This window comes from Aricia agestis, chromosome 3, assembly GCF_905147365.1.
Source record: "Aricia agestis chromosome 3, ilAriAges1.1, whole genome shotgun sequence".
Classification (NCBI taxonomy): domain Eukaryota; kingdom Metazoa; phylum Arthropoda; class Insecta; order Lepidoptera; family Lycaenidae; genus Aricia; species Aricia agestis.
Genome location: NC_056408.1, coordinates 19661358 through 19685060, shown reverse-complemented (window position 1 = coordinate 19685060; position 23703 = coordinate 19661358). Strand labels below are relative to the sequence as shown.

The following is a 23703-nucleotide window of genomic DNA, read 5'->3' as shown; positions in this document are numbered from 1 at the left end:
CCTCACTGAGATATGGTCTGAATCTTTAAAGACTTTTTAGACGGAAGAAACATGTGCTGACAACATCCAAGATGTGTTGTTCGAACTTCAGTTGTGAATCCATAATGACTCCTAAATTACGAGCAACATTTACGCGCTCAATTTGCTGTCCGTTTTTTGAAACTAAAGGTTGTTTATCCAAGATATCAGCAACCTGCAGCATATTTATACGTGGGAGAGTCATGCTTCGGCACGAATGGGCTGGCTCGACCGGAGAAATACCACGTTCTCACAGAAAACCGGCGTGAAACAGCGCTTCCGCTGTGTTTCGCCGAGTGAGTGAGTTTACCGGAGGCCCGATTCCCTTCCCTATCCTCCCCTATTCCTTTCCCTTCCAATCCCCACCCTCCCCTATTACCCTATTCCCTCTAAAAGGCCGGCAACGCACCTGCAGCTCTTCTGATGCTGCGAGTGTCCATGGGCGACGGAAGTTGCTTTCCGTCAGGTGACCCGTTTGCTCGTTTGCCCCCTTATTTCATAAAAAAAAAAACCTGCTTCTTAGATCCTAAAATCATGAAATTGAACTATTCATATTCTAATTACCTTTATTGTACTTCTGTTTCCCAAATTTTGATTCGTCTATTTGCACGACTTACCCCGGGCCACCTATTTTTTCATATTCCTCTTGCTTTTCTAATTGGTAGGCCACAACAACTTCTCTACAGTAGGAATACCAATCCATGATGGGGACCCGGGAAAGATAGCGGCCAAATTCATTTCTGTAGGGGTCCTCATGTATTGCTGTGCGACGAGCAAAGCAATACATCAGATCGTAAACATGAACCAGGTGAATCTTAATGTTGTCAAACCAAGTTCCATTTGTCCGCGATCTTCTTGATTTGCCTTAGGAAGTTTTTTTTCCACAGTAATATTGTCCGACTGTATTGTTAGCCTTTAGGTCGATGTTCATTTGGACGGACATTTGGATGTGAATGGGACAAAGCTTTTTACCACAGACTAGGCCTTGTTCCACGGCAAATGCGATCCCTTGCTCCCTAGTTCCCAACTGCCAGATCACTCGTGCTAAATTCCACATAGCCTGAACCTCCTCCGAATATAACCTACGTTTTTCAGGGGGTGTCCCCTATCATCTCTAGATGACTCCTCATCACCAGCTACAAAATAATAACTATTAATAATTATCTTAAATCGAAGGAGCCCCGCTACGCGGGGCTTCTATTTCTGGGTGGTTCACAAAAAAATAACCACGATGGCTAAGGTGGGAGCTTCGCTTAGCCATCTAACCTAACCAAATCCAAGTCGTATTGGGGCAACATTGCTATTAATTACCTACAATCACGTTTCGGGTTGTATTTCGACAGGCGTTAATTTTTGAAAAAAGTTTATTCGAGCATTTTCGCTTGCCTAGACACCTTCTTTCGATTGGTGTATTAAAAAGGGGTGGTCGTCAGGGGATGAATTTTTTCATCAAACTTTTTCTGTTTTCTCCATACTTACGAGATTCATATATCAGCCTCTATCAGACCGGAGGTTGATTTTTGAGAAAAGTTTATCTGAGCTTTTTTGCTCCCATTGGTGCGATTGGTGTATTCAGATGGGGTTATAAGAAGTTAAAAAATTGACGCAAAATTTTTCAGTCCTTTTCCCATAGTGCCCTGTTTCTTCCAGTCTAACTATCCAACCATTGCCTCAAAGATTTTAAAATACTACGTGGACTTATTCCATTTACCATGACTCTCTGCCAGGGTGAGCCAACTACAAGAAGGCTGGTCCATTTCGTCGTACACCAAATCAAAACTGCAACCAATGTCCACAAAACGCGCCAAAGTCAATATATCTCGAGAGTCCAGAAAGAAAAGCCAGGTCAAAACGGAAAAACAGGTATCAACTTGGCTACGAAAGTCAAGGTCGTAAAAAATCCACAAAACGCACTTAAAAAGACAGGGTAAAGAATTCACGCAATTACGGATAGAAACGGAATGCAAAATGGCAGCGCTCGCTGAGCTAACCGAAACTTATTTCTGTCTACTGCCCACTTTAAAATCAAAATCCATCATGATGCAATAAATCACCCCCCAAGCCTATACACAATTCCCATCTTCAGATCTTCAGCGCCCACTAGGGGGCGTTATCGCCCACTTTGGGAAAGGCTGATCTAGAACCTTGGAGCACTATACCAAGATGCCGCCGACGTTTCGTTTCATTGTTACATTTTGTTTTTTTTTTTTCTTCTTTTTTTTCTATTGTTCATATTTTATGACACCTAAAATCATTTTACAACAAATTACGTGTAAAACAATACATAACTATAGTGAAAAATTAATTTCAACGACACGTTAACTAAAAATAACGTTCCGTCACACCGTTCTAAGTTTCACGTCATGGTGACCTTCATGGGTTTATAATTGAAAAGACACCACATACATTAGGGTTTCTGTGTGTTCTGTCGTAGTGTATCCTCATTCGTCGCATACGACCTTTCGACTTAGCGTGCATAGGCCGGAGCTAACAGCTGATTAACGCGGTCAACGTTCTCGTCTTCGTACACGAGAATGTTGACCGCGCGCTGCCTATTGCTTATTGGAGTAAAAATAATAAAATTAAAAAAAAAATCAATTATTTTTCTATGTGGTTTATTATCATGTTTAAAAGGTATTAATTATTAAAAAAAATTAAAATTAAAAAAAATACATATATTCGTAATCAGAAAATGTAGTATAATCATACCCCAAAGTTATCGGAAGTGGTCTTATTACACCCTGTATAGCCATAATTTAAGAGTAACATTGTCCTACAAATAGAACAATCCATATTTTAGAACCATCAAATCAAATGTAAAAATTCTGTTAGCTACCACTTATAAGATTTTTCGCAGATAAGAATGTTTTTCGTCTTATCAAAATGACGCTACTCACAAAAAAATTGCTAGTAATAAAAAACTTGTTCTAGGGCTCCCGTACTACAAAGTAAACTGACACGTAGCGATGACTGTATTAAACACCTTTCAGTTCCATTGCACCCAGGAAAAAACACTGGCGTTGTGTTCTTGGTGCTCAGATATAGTTTGGCAAAAATATATCGTTACTGCCAAATATTATATACGAACTCCCATCTTCTTGTGAGGAATTAACTGTTGATACCTCCTAAAAACTGCTTGCTGCTTTTGAGTCTTATTCGACAGTAGATCGTGAGGCTGCTCTGTCAGTCCTTCTCCAACAAGTATGACAGAGATAATATTTTATTCTTAGCATCTGAAAACAAAGAAAATTACATGCATTAGAAATAAAAAATAAATTACTTGTTTTGAATTACTTATGATACTTAAATACTAACTAAATATAAAGAATAGTTTTAGAATACTAATATGATATTCAAAATTATAATACGAACCTGAAGGAGTGCTATCTGCTGTGCAGTCATATTTCTAGTAGCAGCTTCACGCAATGAATTTGTATATTTTACTATTTAGTGTGTGTGGACGTCTCCTTAATAGTGATATTCCACAGCTGATACATAATATATGGACATGGCCAACAATAGGTCCAGGGCTTGTTGGATGTCGTATCTCGTCCCAGGCATTGTTCCAACATGTATGGCACACAAAACTATCACTGGAAACTTGTACTTGTAAAATGAAAAGAATTGTATATTACATTATCATATTTTATTATTAACTCAATAGTATAAAATAATGGATATTTTTGGGTGTTTTATTATTTACATTAACATCAGATTATTATTTATTTAATTTACCTGCTGCGATCCCAGAATAAGGGCTATACCTCACCTTGACGCCATCGCGACATGGCCAGTGAAGTTATCGTGGCATCGTCTGGCGTCTCTACGTCGCCGCAAAGCGGTGTTTTTTAAAATTAAGTTTAAAAACACCGCTTTGTGGCGAAATAGAGGCGCCAGACGTTGCTTTGACGTTGCCATGGTTATGTTAATGTACATATTTTATGATAAGAATTATTTTATGAGAACGTTATTGGAAGTAATTATCTAGGTTCCGATTCGTTTACTTGTTTAATATATTTGTATAAAGTTGCCGACTTGCACAGATGAATGAATACAAGGTAGGACTAATAAAAATATTTATAAATTTTTTGAATATAACCTCTGGATCTAAAATTATCTTTCTTCTTTTCAAGAGTTGCCCAATGATGTGGGTTTCATCTTTTCAGCGCATTCAGATATACGTTATGTTTCTTCGTTTTTATGTTGTATAGGCTGATCCATAACTAAATCCTCTTTAACAACTTTAAATTTAGTTTGTTATTATTTCAATTTATTTCAAAGTAAAAAATTCCACCTTAAAGTAAATGAGTGAGTGTACGCATAGGCATCTTTAACAACTTCCTTGCCTATATCTATGTTCATTGCGATTTGCGATATCTTCAAACTCTGAAGTCACGTCTACATAATATGATTCCATTTCGATACCCTCGTTTGTTTTGAGGTTAATGGTTGGTTGATTATTATATTTTCTATTTTATCACACTCAATTCTTCTAAAGGGGCTCTTGCTAGATATTTATATTGCGTCCTTTGTATTTAATTATTGGTATTTTTTGCATTGTGTATTGTTGTCTGTCACTCTCGTTTTCTTTTTCCTGTTTTAGGCTTCCGTAGTCAACAAGGAACCCGCGTAGTTTCGGTCCGTCCTAAATAATAAAGTATTAAATTCTCCTGAGGGCAGTTTTAATTTTTTCATGTATTCACTGGCACCTTCAAATAAAGTCCTTATAAACCCAATGTAGGAAGAGCATATCGTTTTTTTAAATCCTGGCGGACGAATGGAACGACTGTTCAAGACATCAATGAGGTCATTCATAATATTGATAAAATTTACTGTTCCCTCACAACCTTCGAATTGTTTTAACTTCAATTTAGTTCGAAAATAGTCCATAGCATCTGCTACAGAGCTGCTAAATAACTGGGTGGCCAGTTTCACTTTCATTTTCTGCTTTTGGAAAAATATATGTTACTTTTTTATTTTGTTTGCGAGATGTAAACCCTTTTTTTCTTGCAGGTCTATAAGGCATGTAATAACAGCTTAGGTAAGCGTTTGGATAATAATCGGCTGCTGGTCTTTGTTAATATCGCGCCAGCTTTTGAGAACAATCTCTCTGCTGGAGCCGAAGAAGCCGGTGCTTACACGCCAAATGTGTCAGTTTGGGATAAGCTCCCTCATAGCTTTTTCAGGATTCTAAAGCGTCTTCCTTTTATCCTATTAGAGACGCAGCTATGTACAAGCTTAATTCAGATGTCTGAATGTTATGTCTTTTGAGAATTTCTCAATTGATCTGCAGCAACTCCGCTCTGCGAACTTTGTCAATGAATATTTTTAATTCATTCACCATGACTGAATTTTGCACAACAAGGTTTAATGTGTAGGCTATGCAACGAATATACTTTGCTCTTCTTTCTTGCGACGCAAACTCGCGCCCATTATCAGATTGTAGAATTGATAGTGCGCCAAATATGTCAAGAAGCACGTTTGACACCTCCACTGCCGTTTTTGTACATAGAGGGCGAATTTTACAATTTGAACAAATTTAGTTAAATGATCCTGGTAAACTAAAATAAAGTTTAATTCACCATCTGGACTGCTCTGCATGTCAATTTACGGCCGTTCCCAATATTTGATCTATCTCTGGTTTTGCCCTACTAGAGATAGGAATAGCTCATAATTGACATAAAATATATGTCTCTAATGTCTAATGTGAGTTATTCCTATCTCTAGTAGGGCAAAACCAGAGATAAATCAAATATTGGGAACGGCCGTAAATCAACTTGACACCTGAGCTGTTCATTCCGGATGATATTATTGGTTTGACGACTATTCCTTTCTTGTAAACGTCACGACGCAAACTAACACATTATCGCACTTTAGCTGCTTCTCGAAGACAAACCTAAGTTTAGCCGGCTAATCTTAACTTTTATGTTCACACCTACCTTTAGCCGTAACTTATACAGTGTGTAACAAAAATAAGTGATCATACTTTAGGGTGTGTACGTGTTCCTTGTAGAGAGTTCACTGTGAAAGTAGCAGCGCTGAAAGACCAAAATTTTTTTTCATTTTTGTATGGGCAGGAGCCCCAGTGCCACAAGTTTCCCCATAGAAAAGTGAAAATAAATGTGGTCTTTCAGCGCTGCTACTTTCACAGTGCACTCTCTACAAGGAACACGTACATACCCTAAAGTATTATCACTTATTTTTGTTATGCTTTTGTACAACAGTTATTAATGCTGGGCAAAGCTTTATAATTTTTTAAAGCTTCCTTGGACTTTCGAACTGCATCTTCACATAATTATCTTAGATTACATAAAATACTGACAAAACTGTTGTATAACTAATGTGGTTCTAAATTATTATTATCTACATTTAATTCTGAAAAATATCTCTCTGATAACTTAAAATATTTATTCCAATCTGTTTTACTGTAAATATATTTTTCTTCCACAGGACGAACTTCATATATTAAGGGCTGTACATTAATAGTTACCTGAGTTGGATAGTGGTAACTGCCCATTGGATCACTGTGGACAAGGCATTCGCAAAGAGAAGCTTAAGAAGGACTAACAAGAGCTAAATCAATTGCAGATGGATTTCTATTTGGTGCCTGAACTGTTGTAACACTGACATCGTTCCATAAGCACATGTCAAATTCATCTATGATGTTAAACAAACTGTTACGTCTGTTATTGTTCGAGTGGCATCCGAAATGTGTGCGTTAAAGTCTCCCATGATGAGACATGGCTTAGGAGTTTCGAGTAATACTTTTTTAAATTTATTTGTATCAAATCTGTTAGATACGTAGTGTAACAAGGGCGGCGGTTAACGAACTAATTTATTAGACTGTATGTATTCGCACGGAGCGATCACCAAGTACAAAATGTTACCAATCTATAGTTGATGCGCATACGGCGCGTACCCAACAATTATTAGGTGGGCAATACACACATAAAATGTGTATTGTTCCTGTTGTAGTTTCTTGTGATAAGTATAGAAATATTTTGAACGAGCTTTTACCCGCGGCTTCGCTCGCGTTAAGAAGTATTATTATATACAAGCTTTCATCCCCTATTTTAACCCCTTGGAGGTAGAATTGATCAAAATCCTTTCTTAGCGGATGCCTACGTCATATCATCTACCTGCATGCCAAATTTTAGCCCGATCGGTTCAGTGGTTTGGGCTGTGCGTTGATAGATCACCATGTCAGTCCATGTATATATATATATATATATATATATATATATATATATATATATATATATACACTATATGTTTGCTAAAGACATTATACATTATTTGCTACAGACATTATATGTTTGCTAAATGAAACGTGGCTTAAGAGTTCAAGTATAATTCCAGATTTTACACCTTATAATTTCATACGTAAGGATGAAATTCGCATAATGGAGTAGGTATACTAATTAAACCTTGTTTAATAAAGTAAATAAGTAAATTAAACTTGTTATTACCCAAGGTTACAAGAGACTTAACTAAGGCATTCATTATAGTGTCATTATTCAAAATTTGTTCAACATTGAAAGTTGTTTTAGTATTACTAACATAATGTACATTAACAGGTTTTGAAATAGCTGGAAAAGATTTTGGGTCAGTGAGCAACGGAACACTACTCACCACAGTGGCATAACAACTATTGAAATTCTCATATTTGGACTTCTTTTCCTGCATTTTCTTCTGTTTCACTGGACAGTCTCGCGAGATGGCCAAGTGATTTCCGCTATAATTGAGGCATACAATTTCTTCAACATCACATTCTTTGTATGAATGTTGTCCAGCGCATGTTCTCCTCTACAAACTTTAGCAGAGTGGTTAAACTTGAAGCACTTGAAGCATTGTAGTAATGGTGGTATATATAAATGTACTGAATATCTAAACATTTGTAAGTAGGCATACTGAGGTAAACTTGTGCCAACGAATGTAACTGCAATTGTACCTAATGGAGTAAGTTTCCCTTCTATTTTCCTAAAAAATCTTTTAATAGAAATCACTTCTGTGTCGCATGCAATGTTTTTGTATATAGCTTCATTGGACAGATCCTTAGGTACATACTTTAGAACACCAGTAATCTCCGACTGGTGGGCTGGTATAAAGGCTTTCAGTTAATTTCGTAGTAGAAAATGGTCCTGTTTAAGAAAATTATTCGCTGGTGCGGCCTTCTTAAAAGTAACACCAACTTTATAAGCGTTTACTCTATGCACTTCTACAATGACCTTTACATTTTCCGTGAATAATTTTGTAAAAGCAATGGGATTTTTGTGTCCCAATTTTTCATTGTTTATCGATTCTACATAAACTCAATCGGTACTATAATTTTCAGGGAATTGTCTTTTATAATTTGTTTTTTTGAACATTCTATAATCCACTGCACTGTCGTGCAATTTTCTTTTCGTAGAAGTATCTACGGGGGCCGGGCCTCGGTCGCTATCTACACTCATCTTATTTATATTATTTATCCCGCCAAAAAGACAATTTTTTGACGTAGAGTGTTTGTGTTGCCAGTTACAAAAATATTTATAGTTTGTGGAACAAAATTAAAGTAAATTGTTAACTATATTTCCAGGACATTATATAAACTGATATATTAAATAAAACGACGCAATAATGAAATTCACGATTAATTTATTATTATTTATTGCACTTAGATTACTTTGGTTTTTCATAAACGCTAACTACTAGTAAACTTGCGACCACAGTGATCTACGTGAGTCTCATTACTTAGATCACTCTGGCATCTTTCCAATTCGCAAACTGCATCAATTCTATAGTGATATATTGTGATCTCTCAAGGAAAAAAGTACTGGCAAGCACATAGATCAGTATGGCATGAAGGAATTTAGACTTTTCTATGCGATAGTGTAACAAACTCAATATTGGTAGAAATGTTACTTAGATCACTCTGGTTTTATCCTCGTCAATTTATTTAAGAGAGCGGTGCAGTCGCAAGATTTGGCCCTTATGAGGGCTTCCACATACACTATGTCGCTATACTCTTGAACACTAGCGGGTGCGGGGCTCATATAATTAAAGAACCGAGAAACTTCCCAGATTTATAACTGTGGGTTTATTGCAGTTGGTAAAAACACACACGTGTGCGCGCCAAAGTAAAACGAAACAAGCCCTTCGGGTCGCGGCGTCGAACTCCCGAGCATCGCGCGGGAAAACTGTCACGTGTGTTAAGGGTCCCACACACTTACAGTCCGCCTGCAGTCTCTGGTCCTAACAGGCGGCCTGCCGTCCAAGGTCTGCATAGCTCACTCACTGTAGCGATTATTGCCTGCCGGCAATGGTCGAACGACGGCCCTGAGTCTACACACTAGCAGGCAGCAGTCGACAGTTTCACACCGCAATGTCGCGTGCCGGCAATCGTTCGCCCTTCGCAAAAATCACCTACACACTAGTAGACGGCAGTCGGCAGTTCGTTTACAGTTGCGCGTAGTTGTCGACAGTTTTGAAATCGTATCAGCTCATAAAGTGATAATGAAAAAAAAACGATGTGTTATTTTAATACTTCATTTATTATCATCATCAGAAAGAAGATATTGGATGAAGAATTGGCTGCGTGGAAGAGAATCAAGATCTCATATGACGTTAGTACGTGAACTGAGGCAATCGCATCAGGAAGATCTATTTAATTACTTGCGAATGTCTTCAGAGACCTTTAACATGTTATTGACCATGGTTAAACCATACATCAGTAAAATGAATACAAAAATGCGTCAGTCTATAAACGCAGAAGAGAGATTAATAGCAACCTTACGGTTTTTGGCAACAGGACAAAGCTTTGAGGATTTAAAATTTCCTACAAGAATTTCACCTCAATCCCTGGGTGTAATTATCCCGGAAACATCGAAATATATTTGTTTAGTGCTAAAGGATTGTATAAAGGTAAGAAAACAACATTAAAAATTGTTAATCACTTTATTGACAAAAAAAAATACAGCAATATTTATTGCTGGTTTTTAAAAAGTACATACTGCGTTAAATCATCAGTGTCATTACGTACATTGTAATGCTCATTAATCATAATCGTCTCGGAAGTTCCAACATCCACAGGAGATACTTGTAATATTGACTGAGACAAAGATGGGTTTATTGGTTGACGCTGTAAAATAGTTTCAGTAGATGTTGAAGGCACCTGTGTTAAAAACGAAGAACGTGTAAATTGCGACTGTGTGGGCACAAGACCAGAAAGACTAGTTTCTTCTTGCAGCCTATGTTTCATTCCGTATAATAGTACTTTATTAATCAATAATTCTGCATATAACCTTTGCTCTTCGTTCATACGTCGCAACTTACACGCTACATTCAGTCCTATGCCATCATACTCATCGTCATCCTTTAAGGCTTTATAAGCTTCATTAAGTAATACACTTTTCCTTTTATTTGCTGACGAATTTGTGGATAACACTGTAGGCGTCGATTGTCGTGATTGTAAGGAAGGCTGCGGCGAGTTTGGCGGCAGCAGCGATTGTGATGATGATGAAGTAGACGGCGATGGCATTTGTGTATAATCTTCGCAAACCTGAAAAATAGTAATAGTTTGTTTTTATGTTCTTTTTTCAGTTACCATCGTCTATCGAAGAATGGCAAGAGATTGCAAGAGGTTATGAAAGTCGATGGCATTTTCCTAATTGTGGAGGTGCTATTGATGGTAAGCACATCAGAATTCGAAAACCAGTAAACAGTGGATCTTACTATTATAACTACAAACATTATTTTAGTATTGTGTTGATGGCAATTGTAAATGCAGATTACGAATTTCTATATGTTGATATCGGCTGTAATGGAAGAGTATCAGATGGAGGCGTTATTGAATATACTAGTTTTTATAACAAGTTGCAAAACGAGCAATTGAATTTACCACCTAACAATATGAATAAAAACAATATGAACTTTGTATTTGTAGCCGATGATGCTTTTGCATTACATGAAAATGTTATTAAACCCTACCCACAAAGAAATTTAACTCGTGAAGAGCGCATTTTTAACTACCGCTTGTGTAGAGCTCGACGCACAGTAGAAAATGCTTTTGGCATATTATCTAGCCGATTTAGAGTTTTACATACAGAAATCAATATGAAACCAGAAAAAATTGATTACATAGTTTTAGCTTTATGTTGCCTGCACAATTTGTTAAAGAAAAAAGAAAGAGCCGGTTACCTACCTACTCAAGCACTGGTTACTGAAGATTTAGATTTTGGTAGGGTTGTACATGGAGATTTAAGCGAAGTTAATCCCCTGACCAGTTTACAACAGGGGCACAGCAGAAATGTATGTGAAAACGCAAAATTAAATCGTGACAAATACAAAGAATATTTTATGCATGACGGAGCTGTATCGTTTCAATATAATTTTGTAAATTAAAATAAATATTTAAAAAATGCTTACTGTTTCATTTTGATTTGTTACATTTTCAACAACGATGCTGTCGCTTCCTATACTATTCCGTGGCATTTCTTGATCTGCGGTGAACATCAACAAGTCAAAATACCATAAATTTGATGTATATACGTCGTCAGCTGACGATCCTGACTTTTGGTTCTTGACCTAAAAAGTTAGATAGAAAATAAACTAAAAATATGTAGAAATAGATACAATTAAACTAAATACGAAGTTGATCCAAATTAGTTTTCCAAATACATTTCCTACTGTGTACCCAGGGCTACCAGTGTGCAAAAAAAATTCAAAATATGACAGGATAAACCCACGATAAACCAGATAGGTAAAAAAGCCACACTTACCTTTTTTAATTCTTTTCGGAAAGTACTTTTTAAATTATTAATTTTTTTTTTCACCGTATCAATTGTGGCTGAAGGTACTGTGGTTTGATAATATGCTAATAATTTGGCGTAAGCGTCATCTTTCAAACTCCTGTTGTGGTAAGAATCGTCCTTAACTTTCCATAAACAAGGAAAACGTCTGTATAATTCTATAAAATGTGTAACTAATTGCGGCCTGTTGTCCATTTTGCCTTGATTTTGCCTATAAATTTCGCGATGTCGAAAAACAAAGAACTGTCGGCGGTTAACTGACACGTGGTTAGGACCGAAAGGCCGCCGGCCGACTACCTGCTAGTGTGTGTTCGATTCGCCCTTGAGATCACGGACTGTCCGGCCGATACCTGTCGACGCAGACCTGTGACGGCAAACGGCCACATACTTTGGGTTCGCATTGACCGTCGATACAAAATCGTCAGGGAAACTGTGTGTCTGTGATCTTTTCCGGTTAACTGACAGGCGACGGCCTGCCGGCGAACTGTTAATGTGTGGGGCCCATTAGAGTGAGATACAACTACTCGCGGGAACGAGCGGGAGGGAGACCGCGGGTCACACGGTGTTGCAAGTGTCGGGTTACCATAATATGCTCCCCCTCTAGTCCAGGGGAACGTCCTCGCTCCGGGACTAGTACTCTAGCTCTGGTCGCAGGGCGTCCTCGCTTTCTTTTGAGAATTATGAGGCTAGGAGGCGAGTGGTGGTCCTGGCTCTTATAAATAGAAAGATCTTGGTTGTAGTATTTACCAATGACTTCATAGGCTTGATTTACCTGAGACAATATGTAGGTTGTTGGGCTTACCTTTTTTAAAATTTGGCACGGTCCATCACGTTTCGGGGCAAACTTTGCAATCACATTCTTTGAGGCGCTGCTGAGAAGTACCAAATTACCTACCTGAAAGGTATCTGCAGGTCGGCGTAATTGATCAGCGTAATCCTTGGTCTTGTCTTGCTGTAATTCGACACGTTCGCGGATCGCTGAGAGGGAATTAATCTTTCTAAGGTAAGGAGTAATTTGCGGGATGAAATTATCCTTGTCCAGAATAGCGCGAAGATCATGAGTGACTTTGCCACATATAAAAAAAATAGAAAAAAATATATATTTTAAATTAAATAAACAGGAGTGTGACATACTAGAGGAGAGTTTGCTCCTAAGAGAGAGAGATAAATGAAATGTTAAAAAAATCAGTAACAAATTTATTGTTATAAAAAATATTAACTACATAATTATTTTAAAAGTAATTTAAAAGAGAGCAGAGACTCATCAAGGTAAATTTAAGTAATTAATCACCAGGGGGGTAGTTCTAGTGGGTTTGTGCTACGCTAGTTACAGCCGTCTGTGTACTCAGAGGGTATGGGGGACGTCTAGGACCACATGGCACTTAGCTTGGAGACTGGAGGATAGCTAGCCAGTGTGAAGAGCTCCAGCCCCTTCGCGTCGTCCGGAGGTGGTCGCTGGTGCTCGGACGTCCCAAATGTGCCGGTGTTCGCAGGGTGTTCAGGTGGTAGGGCAGCCCGGGGCGGTGGCCATCCGCAACCCAAGGCTGGATTATCTTCTATAGCTCCATAATCATGGGGTTGAGCGAGTTATTAAGCTAAGGGGTACATCTTCAACTCGAGTATGGGTTTAACCCGAGTGTGGGTTCCCAATATTGGGGAATAAATAGATGTTCAGAAACTACATTCTAGTTTTTGAAATCTAGAAAAAGGCCGATGACATTTCAGACTCGTCTTTTATACCCAAAAAGTTTTTTTAAAAAAAGTCAAAAGTCAAAACTAAGAATTAGTAAAGAGCGCTTTCTATTAATGAAGAATTCTTTTAATGAAATTTAATTTCAAAAATTAAATTTCATTAAAAGAATTTTTAAAATATGAATGTATTGTTATTTAAAATATTTAAATATATAATTTAGTAGGCTGGTAGAGAATGCCACGAGGCATTAAGCCCGCCTATGTAAATACGAGGGGTGATCCAAAAGTAATGATAATCAATAATAAACACAATGAATAAAATAGAAAAATAAATTTATTTCTCAACATAGTCTCCAAGCAAGTCTATACATTTAGTCCATCTCTTTTCCAAACCTAAAATTCCCTTAGAAAAAAAATCTTTATCTTGACTCTCAAAAAAGTCCTCAACCGCGGCCATCAAGTCGCTATCATCGTCAAATTTCTTGCCTCGGAGGTGTTCCTTGAGTCGTGGAAAGAGATAGAAGTCACTGGGGGCTAGATCTGGTGAATAGGGGGGGTGTTCCACCAGCTCAAAGCCCGCTTCCTGAATGGCAGTCATGGCAATTGCAGCTTTGTGAGTCGGTGCGTTGTCTTGATGGAACAGTACTCCAGCCCGCAGTTTGCCTCGCCTTTTCTCCTTAATAGCCTCCCGCAATCTTCTTATTTGTTCTGCATAGTAGGAGCCTGTAATAGTGGCCCCCTTTTCCAAGTAGTCCACCATGATTATTCCTTCAGCGTCCCAAAAAACAGACGCCATAACCTTCCCTGCTGAGCTTGACACTTTGAATTTCTTCGGCGTCGGTTCATCGGATCGTTTCCATGTCATTGATTGTTGTTTTGTTTCAGGATCAAAATGGTGGACCCAGGTCTCGTCCATGGTAACAAAACGTGACAAAAAATTATCCTTGTCTGCCTTGAACTTTTCGAGATTTGCTCTTGACATGTCGACTCGTTTCTTCTTTTGCTCGTCGTTTAACATTTTCGGTACCCAACGCGCGGAGACCTTTCTCATATGCAATTCGTTTGCAAGGATTCTTTGAATGTTGCCATATGAGAGCCCTGTGACCTCAGCTACTTGCCTGATAGTCACTCTTCGATCTTCCAATACAACTTCTTCAACTTTTTTCACATTTTCTTCAGTGAGGGACGTCGATGGGCGTCCTTCGCGGTGTTCGTCTTCCGTCGATGTTCTTCCCAGCTTAAACTCCTTAGCCCAGCGTGCAACTGTGGAATATGGAGGAGTAGAGTCCCCTAATGTTTCCACCAAGTCGCTGTGTATGTCTTTGGTAGACATTTTTTTCAAGCAGAGGTATTTAATGACAGCTCTGATTTCGTGTTTTTCCATTTTGATGTTCACTCCTTGACAGTCCGTATTCAAATGAATGTAGCTCCCGGGAATCGTGGCCTATTTATATGATTTTTTTTTGTGAACTAGTGGGTAACTGAGCAAGTGACTGATATTTTTTTGGTATTTTTGTGTGCACTAGATATAACTGATTATCATTACTTTTGGATCACCCCTCGTATTTGCATGAAGTGTTTAAATAAATAAAAATAAAATAATTTAAATTGTTTTAATATTATAAAACATATAGTGGTTTGCTAAAAATCGACCAATAAGAAAACTTTAATTCAAAATTATGTCAATAGATGGCGCTAATAGAACAGTTTATTATTTATAAGAAATTTACTATGTTACAACTTCTGTGGGAGATCTCATTTCTCTGGCAAAGGTTAAGTAAGCCGGTGATTTACCTGTTGTCCGGCATCTGGAGCTATTTAGGGCGAAACGGATCAGCGGCAGTTTCTTTGGCCATGATGTGTGGTCTTCTTGTACCAGGTATGGCTTTTAGTTCTCTATTTTTTACAATCCTTGATAATTGATAAACATATTTTAAAAAAACCAAATTTCTTACCATTGGTTGTTCTAAAAGAACGCCGGATGTCCCAGGTATTGGCTCTTCGTAGAGCCCTCTTGCCAAAATAGATGGACTTTCACTTTATTGATTTTCTGATTCCTGGAATTAAAAATAACAACAATAAATACTGTAAGTCGCACTCAGAGTAGATACTTTAATGATTCAATCTTATCATTGCTTACAAAAGGTTCTATTCTTAAATGTGTATCACCAACTGCAAAACCTTCACCACCCATCAATGTCAAAATCCTTTCCTCGACTTCGGTCAATTCGGGGACTTCAACATTTCCACCACCAGTTTGACGTCTAGCTCGAGCTCGAGCAGCAGCCTTTTTTTTATGAAACTTTTTTTGTTATTCCAGTACTGAAAATAATAATTAGCAATTTTTAACGAAGTTTTAGCGAAATACCTAAGGCAGTAATTCGAGTTACAAAGATTAGGTATTATTCCAAGCCCCGCTTATATTCATATCGTTAGTCTCAGGTAGCAATAATAAAATACAACTTACTTTTATCCATTTTTTGTCATTTTTAATGCACCGCCCCATACTATTTAAAGTAGTGGCCAATCTAGACCACTCTTTATGAGCTAATTGCTTGGCTCCCAGTGATTTTGAAAACCCTTTCGCTAAACTAGGTTTTCTCTCCAGAAACTGTACTAAAGCTTCCAACTGCGCAGGAGAGGGCTGGGAAGTCCGTACTCTAAATGTTTAGAAAGCTTGGTTTAAGTAAATTATAATATGCTTTAGTTAAATATATTATGTGTAAGTAAGTAAATATTAGTTATCACTTACCTTTCCATTACTATTGTGGTGATTTATTTTAGGTACGAAGTTTGCTAACGATTATTTAATAAAATAGAGCTGAGAAAACACCGTGAAAACGACACAACCACTTGAAAACACGAAACTTTTGAAAATAAAACTTTTAAATTTCAAGAGCGCTTGCCGCTTGATTATGTTTACTAACTAATGTTTTTTTTTTCTGACACGTAACATCAATGGTTGGCAATGTTTATGACTCGTTTGAGTTAATAAAATCTTAGCTAAATTATATTTAAGAATAGAAATCAATGTTCAAATGGAATATACGGCATTGCTTTGGCATATATTCATTATTTTTAAGTAGTTATAATACCAAAATATGCTTTGAAAATAAATATTTTACTATCGATATGAAGATAATCCGCACTAGCACCATAGACAAAACTCACTCAAGTTTCCAATTGTCCACTTCACTTCGCCTGGCCTTGAAGTTTTCGGATTCGTATTTCAGAATACCAAACAAACTTCAGGTGAGATGAGAAGTGAAGCGAGAATGAAATTCGAAGTGACATTCGAACGGAATTTTTTGGGTTTCAGAATAGCACTGCAGCTAATGTCCACCAATTTCTAAAATATATCAGGAACTGGGAAATTGATGTTACTGTATGATCGTTTGTTATCATTTCCAAAACTGGATATATCTTATGCTGTATAGAGACACTGCCGGCATAAAAATATACGCGTTTCGACTCTTCATATGGTTTTCTGACAACCGAATCAGTCGCATCAAAGTGCAGAGTGAAATGAGAAGACTGTTTGAGTAATTCCAACTGCTGGTCACACCCTAAATAAACAGTAAACGGTGTAATATATTGCTTTATGTACTGGTGTTGATAATTTACTTTTGCCAGTCTCAGAACAATATCAGCACAATCATTTCTGTGCTCGTCATTAACACAGGCAGCCTCAGAACGCGCTTTTTGTAAAGTTTCTAATGTATGGGCAAATTGATAATTTTTATCTTTTTGGGCTAATATAGTGTTCAGTTGGCTACATATTATTTTATGATGGATTGTGCTGGGTTTTGCGTGTTGCAATTTTTCCTTTAAAGCTTGTCGATTTGATCCCCGCAGCTGATATACCAGTGGTTGAGTATGCTGTGTTTTGTCTTTGGTTTTGAAAATATTTAGAATTGTTTTTAATCCAATAGTTATACATTTTATTTTAAATTTGGCTTCACAAAGAGGCTGCTTACATTTGGCGTATGATCGAAACTTTTTAATGCATTTAGGCTTCATGCCTTTAAAAATTAATGTATAATTAATGTTGTAAGTTTTAGGGAGTTCTTTGCGGAGATATCGGTACACTAGCTCACTTAAAAATCTGCCCTTGAGCATCAACTCAGACGCACTCACCTCTAAGGATCCAACAGCCCAATAATCGCTTCGGATTTTTATATTATTTTCTTTTTTAGTAGATGATCGATCATCAGTGGATATTGAAGGAGTATAACTCAAATGGCTTACCAATGGCTCTATTTCATTTTTCATCTTTTTTTTAAATTCCTCTTTAAATTGATCAACAAATCCATCCCGATTACGACTCCACGCGAAATATAAACCAGTTCCTACAAGTTCTATGTCCTTATTCTTTCTTACATTTAATTTTTTATAGATCTTATGTAAAATATTTTTGTTTTTAGTTAGGCCTTCAGCTACTTCGTCGAGATTGTCTACTACCTCTACTAGAGCAAGACGTACCTTCTCTGGCTGGAATTTTCGCATTTTTTTATAATAATAAGCACTTTAATAAACTTTCAATTTAAATAAAATTTTCACGTAAAATTTGAATTATTGTTCTTTGAACCGCCAAAAAACAGGGTTGCCGTTCTATAGATTTTTATGTCCCTAGATTGACAGTATAAATCCGCCCGAAACAGGATTTTCTTTGTCAAAGTTTTGCCAAATCGTATATTGTATTTAAAGTATGCATTAAGGCGAAGATAAACCCCAATTTGTTATTCCGTGACTCCCGGTTTACCTAGTTCCAATAAAATAACGAAGTGTTAAAAAATATGAGATATAAAGCACAATATTCAAAATACCTTAAACCATAAACATTTTAATAAAACGTAATACTTTGGCTGTAATTAATTTACAAACTTACCTCCGAAAAAACTCTATTTCATCGAAATATAAGTATTAACTAGGATAATTGTACATTTTATTTGAATAAATTGTTAGTAAATCTATATTAAAAATTCTTTAACCGAACAATTTTGTTTCTTAATATTTATTTCCAAAGATATTAAAAAAAAACATGAAAAATAGAGAAAATCCGCCCGAGAACCTGTAGTTTTATGCTAAGCTAAAATGAATCTTATTGCGATGCGTATACGCTTGGTCTTTGGTTGTGTGCAAGGTTATCGTTTTTGATTGAGATTAATCCCCGCCTTAAGTGTGTTTTACAAACATGTTAGCGCTAAAAAATATAGAATTGTATACTCGGCTCCAAAACCTTTACAAAAAAAATCAGATTTGTTTCCTGAGAAACAATTGACCGATGCGATAGACCAAACCTCATCAAAGCATATATTTTGGGGCACCTTTACACATGCAGTTTAGGTTTAATGACAATATTTTATAAAACTAAAAGTGTTAAAATCCCCTATATCTTGGGAGAAAGGCGCTAATACGCCACCCTGCCAAGAAATGAAATAGAAAATATAATTAATTTTCCATTTTTACCGCTGGCAACTAGGAGTAGGCGATTAAGAATGATGAGCTGTGAGCATAATCGATTATGATAGTACAAATGTATTTATGTTCTCTAGAACGCTAATAATATTACAAAATATAAGTACTTCTAATCTTTTTTTATGAACTTATGTGTCTCTGTTGTCTCTGCAATGTGCATTTTTGATGTGTAAGTCACTGAAGTTGAAACTAATTTTTAGAAAGCAAATGTCAATTCATTTTATAAATATATATTTAAGTTCGTTTATTACAGGCTACCTAAACATAAAAAAATATTACATTAGTCAACTTAGTAAGTACCTACTCCTACTAGCAATTAGTAACCTGTTGTAAATAATTATAATCGAGATATTAATATTGTCTCGCGAGAGTCGAGACATTTTCGTAATCGCTACTGGCAACCCTACTACAAAGTTGTTTTGAGTTTTCACTTTTTACGTCAGTCTCCCGTCTACAAATATATACTAGTAATCTGTGGTCTCCCGACTCCCGAGTCCCAAGTCCCAACTAACATTCTTACCTTACCCAAATAATAACTTTTATTAAGGCGATATTACACAGTACAACCGAATTGAAGCAATTCCATTGAAAAGCATTGAACATTGAACGACTTAACCAATATACATATATTCAATATTCACTTAACGCAATGTGATGTCGCGCCAACTCGTACGTACGGGAATTTCGTTAATTTGCGATTATTTAATAAATGAGTTGAATAAAAAAAAGAAAAGAAAATCTCCCGCCTGCGCGCCCATGAATTTCAAGAAGGACAACTCAAGGAGCCTCGGCCACCTTATTAATCGAATTGGCAGAAGAAGATCCAAATTCATATTTGAACCAATTTCGAGCCACCAGTTGTGGCACCACTGTGGACGCGGCGTTAGAAGTAAGAAGAATAGTTAATATTTTGTCGGAAACTAAATACGTGGTCGCTATTTCATTAGATATTTCCGGGGCCTTCGACCATGCCTGGTGGCCGATGGTGCTATTAAAACTAAAAAATCGAGGGTGTTACTGCAATATTTATTCTATAATACATTCTTATTTTTCTAACGGTCAAACTAAGCTTCGTCTAGGACATTGTACACATGTCAAAGATTTAACGTGCGGCTGCCCTCAAGGATCGGTAATTTCGCCTAAATTATGGAACATCGGATTCGACGATTTGTTAAGTCTTCCACTTCCACCGCTTTGTATACTAGTTGGTTACGCCGATGACGGGTTTCTTATCGTTCAAGCAAACTCGCGTTCCGAAATTGAGTCTAAAGCCAACAGTAGTCTTAATTTAATATCTGACTGGGGTAAGCGTAATCGTCTGAAATTCGCCGCGCAAAAAACTTACCAAATTCTTTTAAAAGGTTCCCTTATACCTCCCCCTAGCATTAAACTTGACAATATTAACGTTAAACGCAAACGCAATATTTCTATCGCGAGCGCTTAAAAAGAACGGGTTGTCAATGTTTTTGTTATGATAGTACATCCGATCAGAGTTCCGATTTTAGAGATTTCCTGTAAAGTCCTTCTGCGTCAAAAAGATACTTGCAATAATTCAAAATTTCATAAGACGCTAAAATTTTTATGTCAAATGCACGTTGATTAGCCACCATAAATATTTTTTGAAAGAGACTTACATCTGTTGCATCTTGCAACTTTTTATTAGAAGTAGCTGTACTTTTATTTTCAGGAGTAGTTACAAAGTTATAAAATTTACTTCTTTTAATGGGATCGGATAACTTTTTAGTTTTCAGTACAAATCGCTCATTTTCGTATGTTCTCAACATAGCCTCTCCATTGTCAACTATATTTAGTAAACATTGCGAAGAAGATTCATCTGCAAGTTCACCGGAGTAAATATTTCGAAGCGCGCAGTTCTCGTTGTCATTGTAAGGATTGCATGCATTGAAATATTTTATGATATTTTGAATATCTTTTTCGTCTTTGTCGATCCTGGATTGCGTCCATTCATTATGATAATAATTAATGTCACTGGTAGAGTCTTCTTGTATTCCGAGATATGAAGAAAGAGCCTCGTGAATGGCGTTTTTAAACGGATAAAGAAGCAGCCATCTCTGCATCGCTTCTTCATTTTTAGTGATGCCAATCAAACCTCCAGTCACTGCTGAAGATCCGTTCTGCGACTGCTCTAGTGCTAAGTCAGGGCTCACTCCATTAAATTCCTCTCCTCTCCACTCCATTAAAAACCTTCCGTTCGTTTGACGGACAGCATTCCTCGCTTCATATCATCTTCAACTTCTACAGGTAGTTTTATCATATCTTGTAAATAAAGAGTCACTCCGCGAATGTAATTCGTATGATTCGTAGAGAAAAAGTAAGGTAACATATGTCTAGTAGTTAACAAATGTAACTCATAGTTATTGCTTCTATCAGCCCTAACTGAATTTAACAATATTTCTACCATTTCACAGTAGTTGTTAAAATATTTAAATATTTCATTTTCAGTGCTCACGGTGCGTAAAAAATTTGAAAAATCATTCGAAAAATCTGTAATTATTCTTTTGTACTGATGGTATTTTTCAAATAGACCTGAATGATCTTTATCTACTATATTTTCTCTTATTTCTTGAAGACAAGTATTTAGCTGTTGTAAATAATCTTGAGAATAATTCATGCATTCTATAAATTCGGCAATTTGTATGCTTCTAATACCTCTATTATACTGAGTACCATTGAGAATTGACGACAAAGTATTCATACCATAAATATCGGCTTCAATAAGAATACTATCGAGTCCACTCCCTTCTAGATATTGGCCCAAGCATCGCAAAAATTTTTTTTGTAAATGAAACGATCCAATTCTCAATATCAAATTGTCAAATTCTTCATTTGTTTGTTGAATATTTTTTGCAATAAGATATATGGCCATATCGCATGAAAGTACTGCCATTTTTTTACCGAGTGCAACACTTACGTTGACATAATTTTTCATAGCGGTATAAACAACGTCTTTGGAAGTCGGTGGCTGGGGTACGACCGGACTAAATCCAACGATAGAAACGGGTAGGTTTCAGACGATAGTATTTGTTGAAATGGAGTCATTCCTGGTATTGAATTTGTAGATGGTCGGCAGAAATTATTTTTTATTAGACTATACTGCAGTCTACACAAGACCCAGAGCAAATTATCAATAAGAAAATTGTTTTGGCTGCTTTTTAATAAATAGCTACTGTCCTTATAATTCGGTATTGAAGGCTGCGTTCTTTCTTTGAAATGAAGAATTTCTTGACAGTTTAAAATTTTTAAATCAAATTCGTTTTGCTTTGCTGTATGTGGCATCAGTTTGATGAAATTTATTTCATTTTCGATAGGTTTTCGTTCTTGATAAATCACCATTGCTGTAACATGGGTCGAGTCTTTTCCGCTTATATACGCCGAATATAAGCCGAAGCCCACGTGATACATTTCAGCTGTCGTATATATACCAACGCGCTCAGAAAACTCCGATAGCGCGATGCAGGAATGTTAGGCGAATTGTGGGTACCGCCACATCACTCCCCCCCGAAGACCGGAGGTCGAATCTTGAAGTCGCTTTTTGTCGCTTGAGTCGCCAGTGCCAGTGAGTTCCAGTGAGTCGGAACTGTTGCAGTGAGTCCCAGTGGGTTGGAACTTACAAGCTGTTCTGCACGGGATCCAGTGAGTCGGATAAGCTGCCGTGCAGGGCCGATGCTACGTGCTGACCAGGAGAGATGTGCTCTGCTTGCTGACCGGTCGGTGTAGTGAGAAAGCCCGATGATGCCGATACGGAGTCGCCCAGGCCGCGGTATATTGCGGCTAGTGGACGAGGTACCCGATGAGGCGGTGCTGGCTGGCGCGGTGCGGAGGGGCGGGGAGTGATGATGATGAAGGAGGCGTGTTCTGTCGAGGGTCACCAATGTGGGATGATGTGTGGCGACCCAAAGGAAGATCTTCCGACCGAGCGAGGTGTTATGCTCGGTCAGGCCGACATTTCAGCTGTCGTATATATACCGACGCGCTCAGAAAACTCCGATAGCGCGATGCAGGAATGTTAGGCGAACATAACATGAACTTTAATGGATTTGTGCACTCACTCCTTGCAAAAGCATTAATAGTAAAAGTATTTAACATACCATATCCCTCAATATTTTTTAAATCATATGTGTTAACAACACATAACACACTGCCAAAACTAGCGATGATAAATGAACAGATTCCACTAAATGTAGAAAGTTTGTATAGACTTGGTTGAATGTTGTTGATGTTTAAGTTAAGGTATGTAAAAGTGTTATAAGATATTATGTTAGTATCGGCCCCAGAATCCATTACGAATTCTACATTTTTGTTATTTATAATAAGGTCTGCCATCCACTTACTATCATCATTTAAATTAAATTATTATACTATTGACTGTGAATATAAATAAATTATTACCATCTAATGTTGATGAAGACTCCAGTGTTACCACCTCTCAAAAATATTTATCCCTAAATTGGTGTCAAAAACCCCTAAAATCGCCTTAATTTTTCTGTTTTCCCCCTAAAATATGCATATATATATATATATATACAGGGTGTCCAGAACAGTGACGTCAAAAAAAAAAATTTAGATAGCTTGTGTCCAGGGGTATCCGAATTAACATGTATGTTCCGCGATTTTTTGTCGTTTTCGAGTTACGAATTTTTTAATGATTTTCAGAAAAAATGCGGCCGGGTCAGTTTAATATTATTTTTTTTAAAGTTTAGTGAGT

At 37.1% G+C, this 23703-nt stretch overlaps 2 protein-coding genes across 2 annotated transcripts; one reads left to right on the top strand and one right to left on the bottom strand.

Moving 5' to 3' along the window:
* Positions 1-9547: 9547 nt before the first annotated feature.
* On the top strand, positions 9548-11400 carry LOC121740556 (protein ANTAGONIST OF LIKE HETEROCHROMATIN PROTEIN 1-like). Its single transcript, XM_042133294.1, has 2 exons — positions 9548-9921; positions 10600-11400. The coding sequence occupies exons 1-2, from the start codon at positions 9580-9582 to the stop codon at positions 11398-11400; spliced, it is 1143 nt and encodes a 380-aa protein (XP_041989228.1). The 5' UTR covers positions 9548-9579.
* A 2433-nt stretch (positions 11401-13833) lies between these two features.
* LOC121740555 (histone-lysine N-methyltransferase SETMAR-like) lies at positions 13834-14832 on the bottom strand. The gene has a single exon (XM_042133293.1). The coding sequence runs from the start codon at positions 14830-14832 to the stop codon at positions 13834-13836; it is 999 nt and encodes a 332-aa protein (XP_041989227.1).
* Between the last annotated feature and the right edge of the window lie 8871 nt (positions 14833-23703).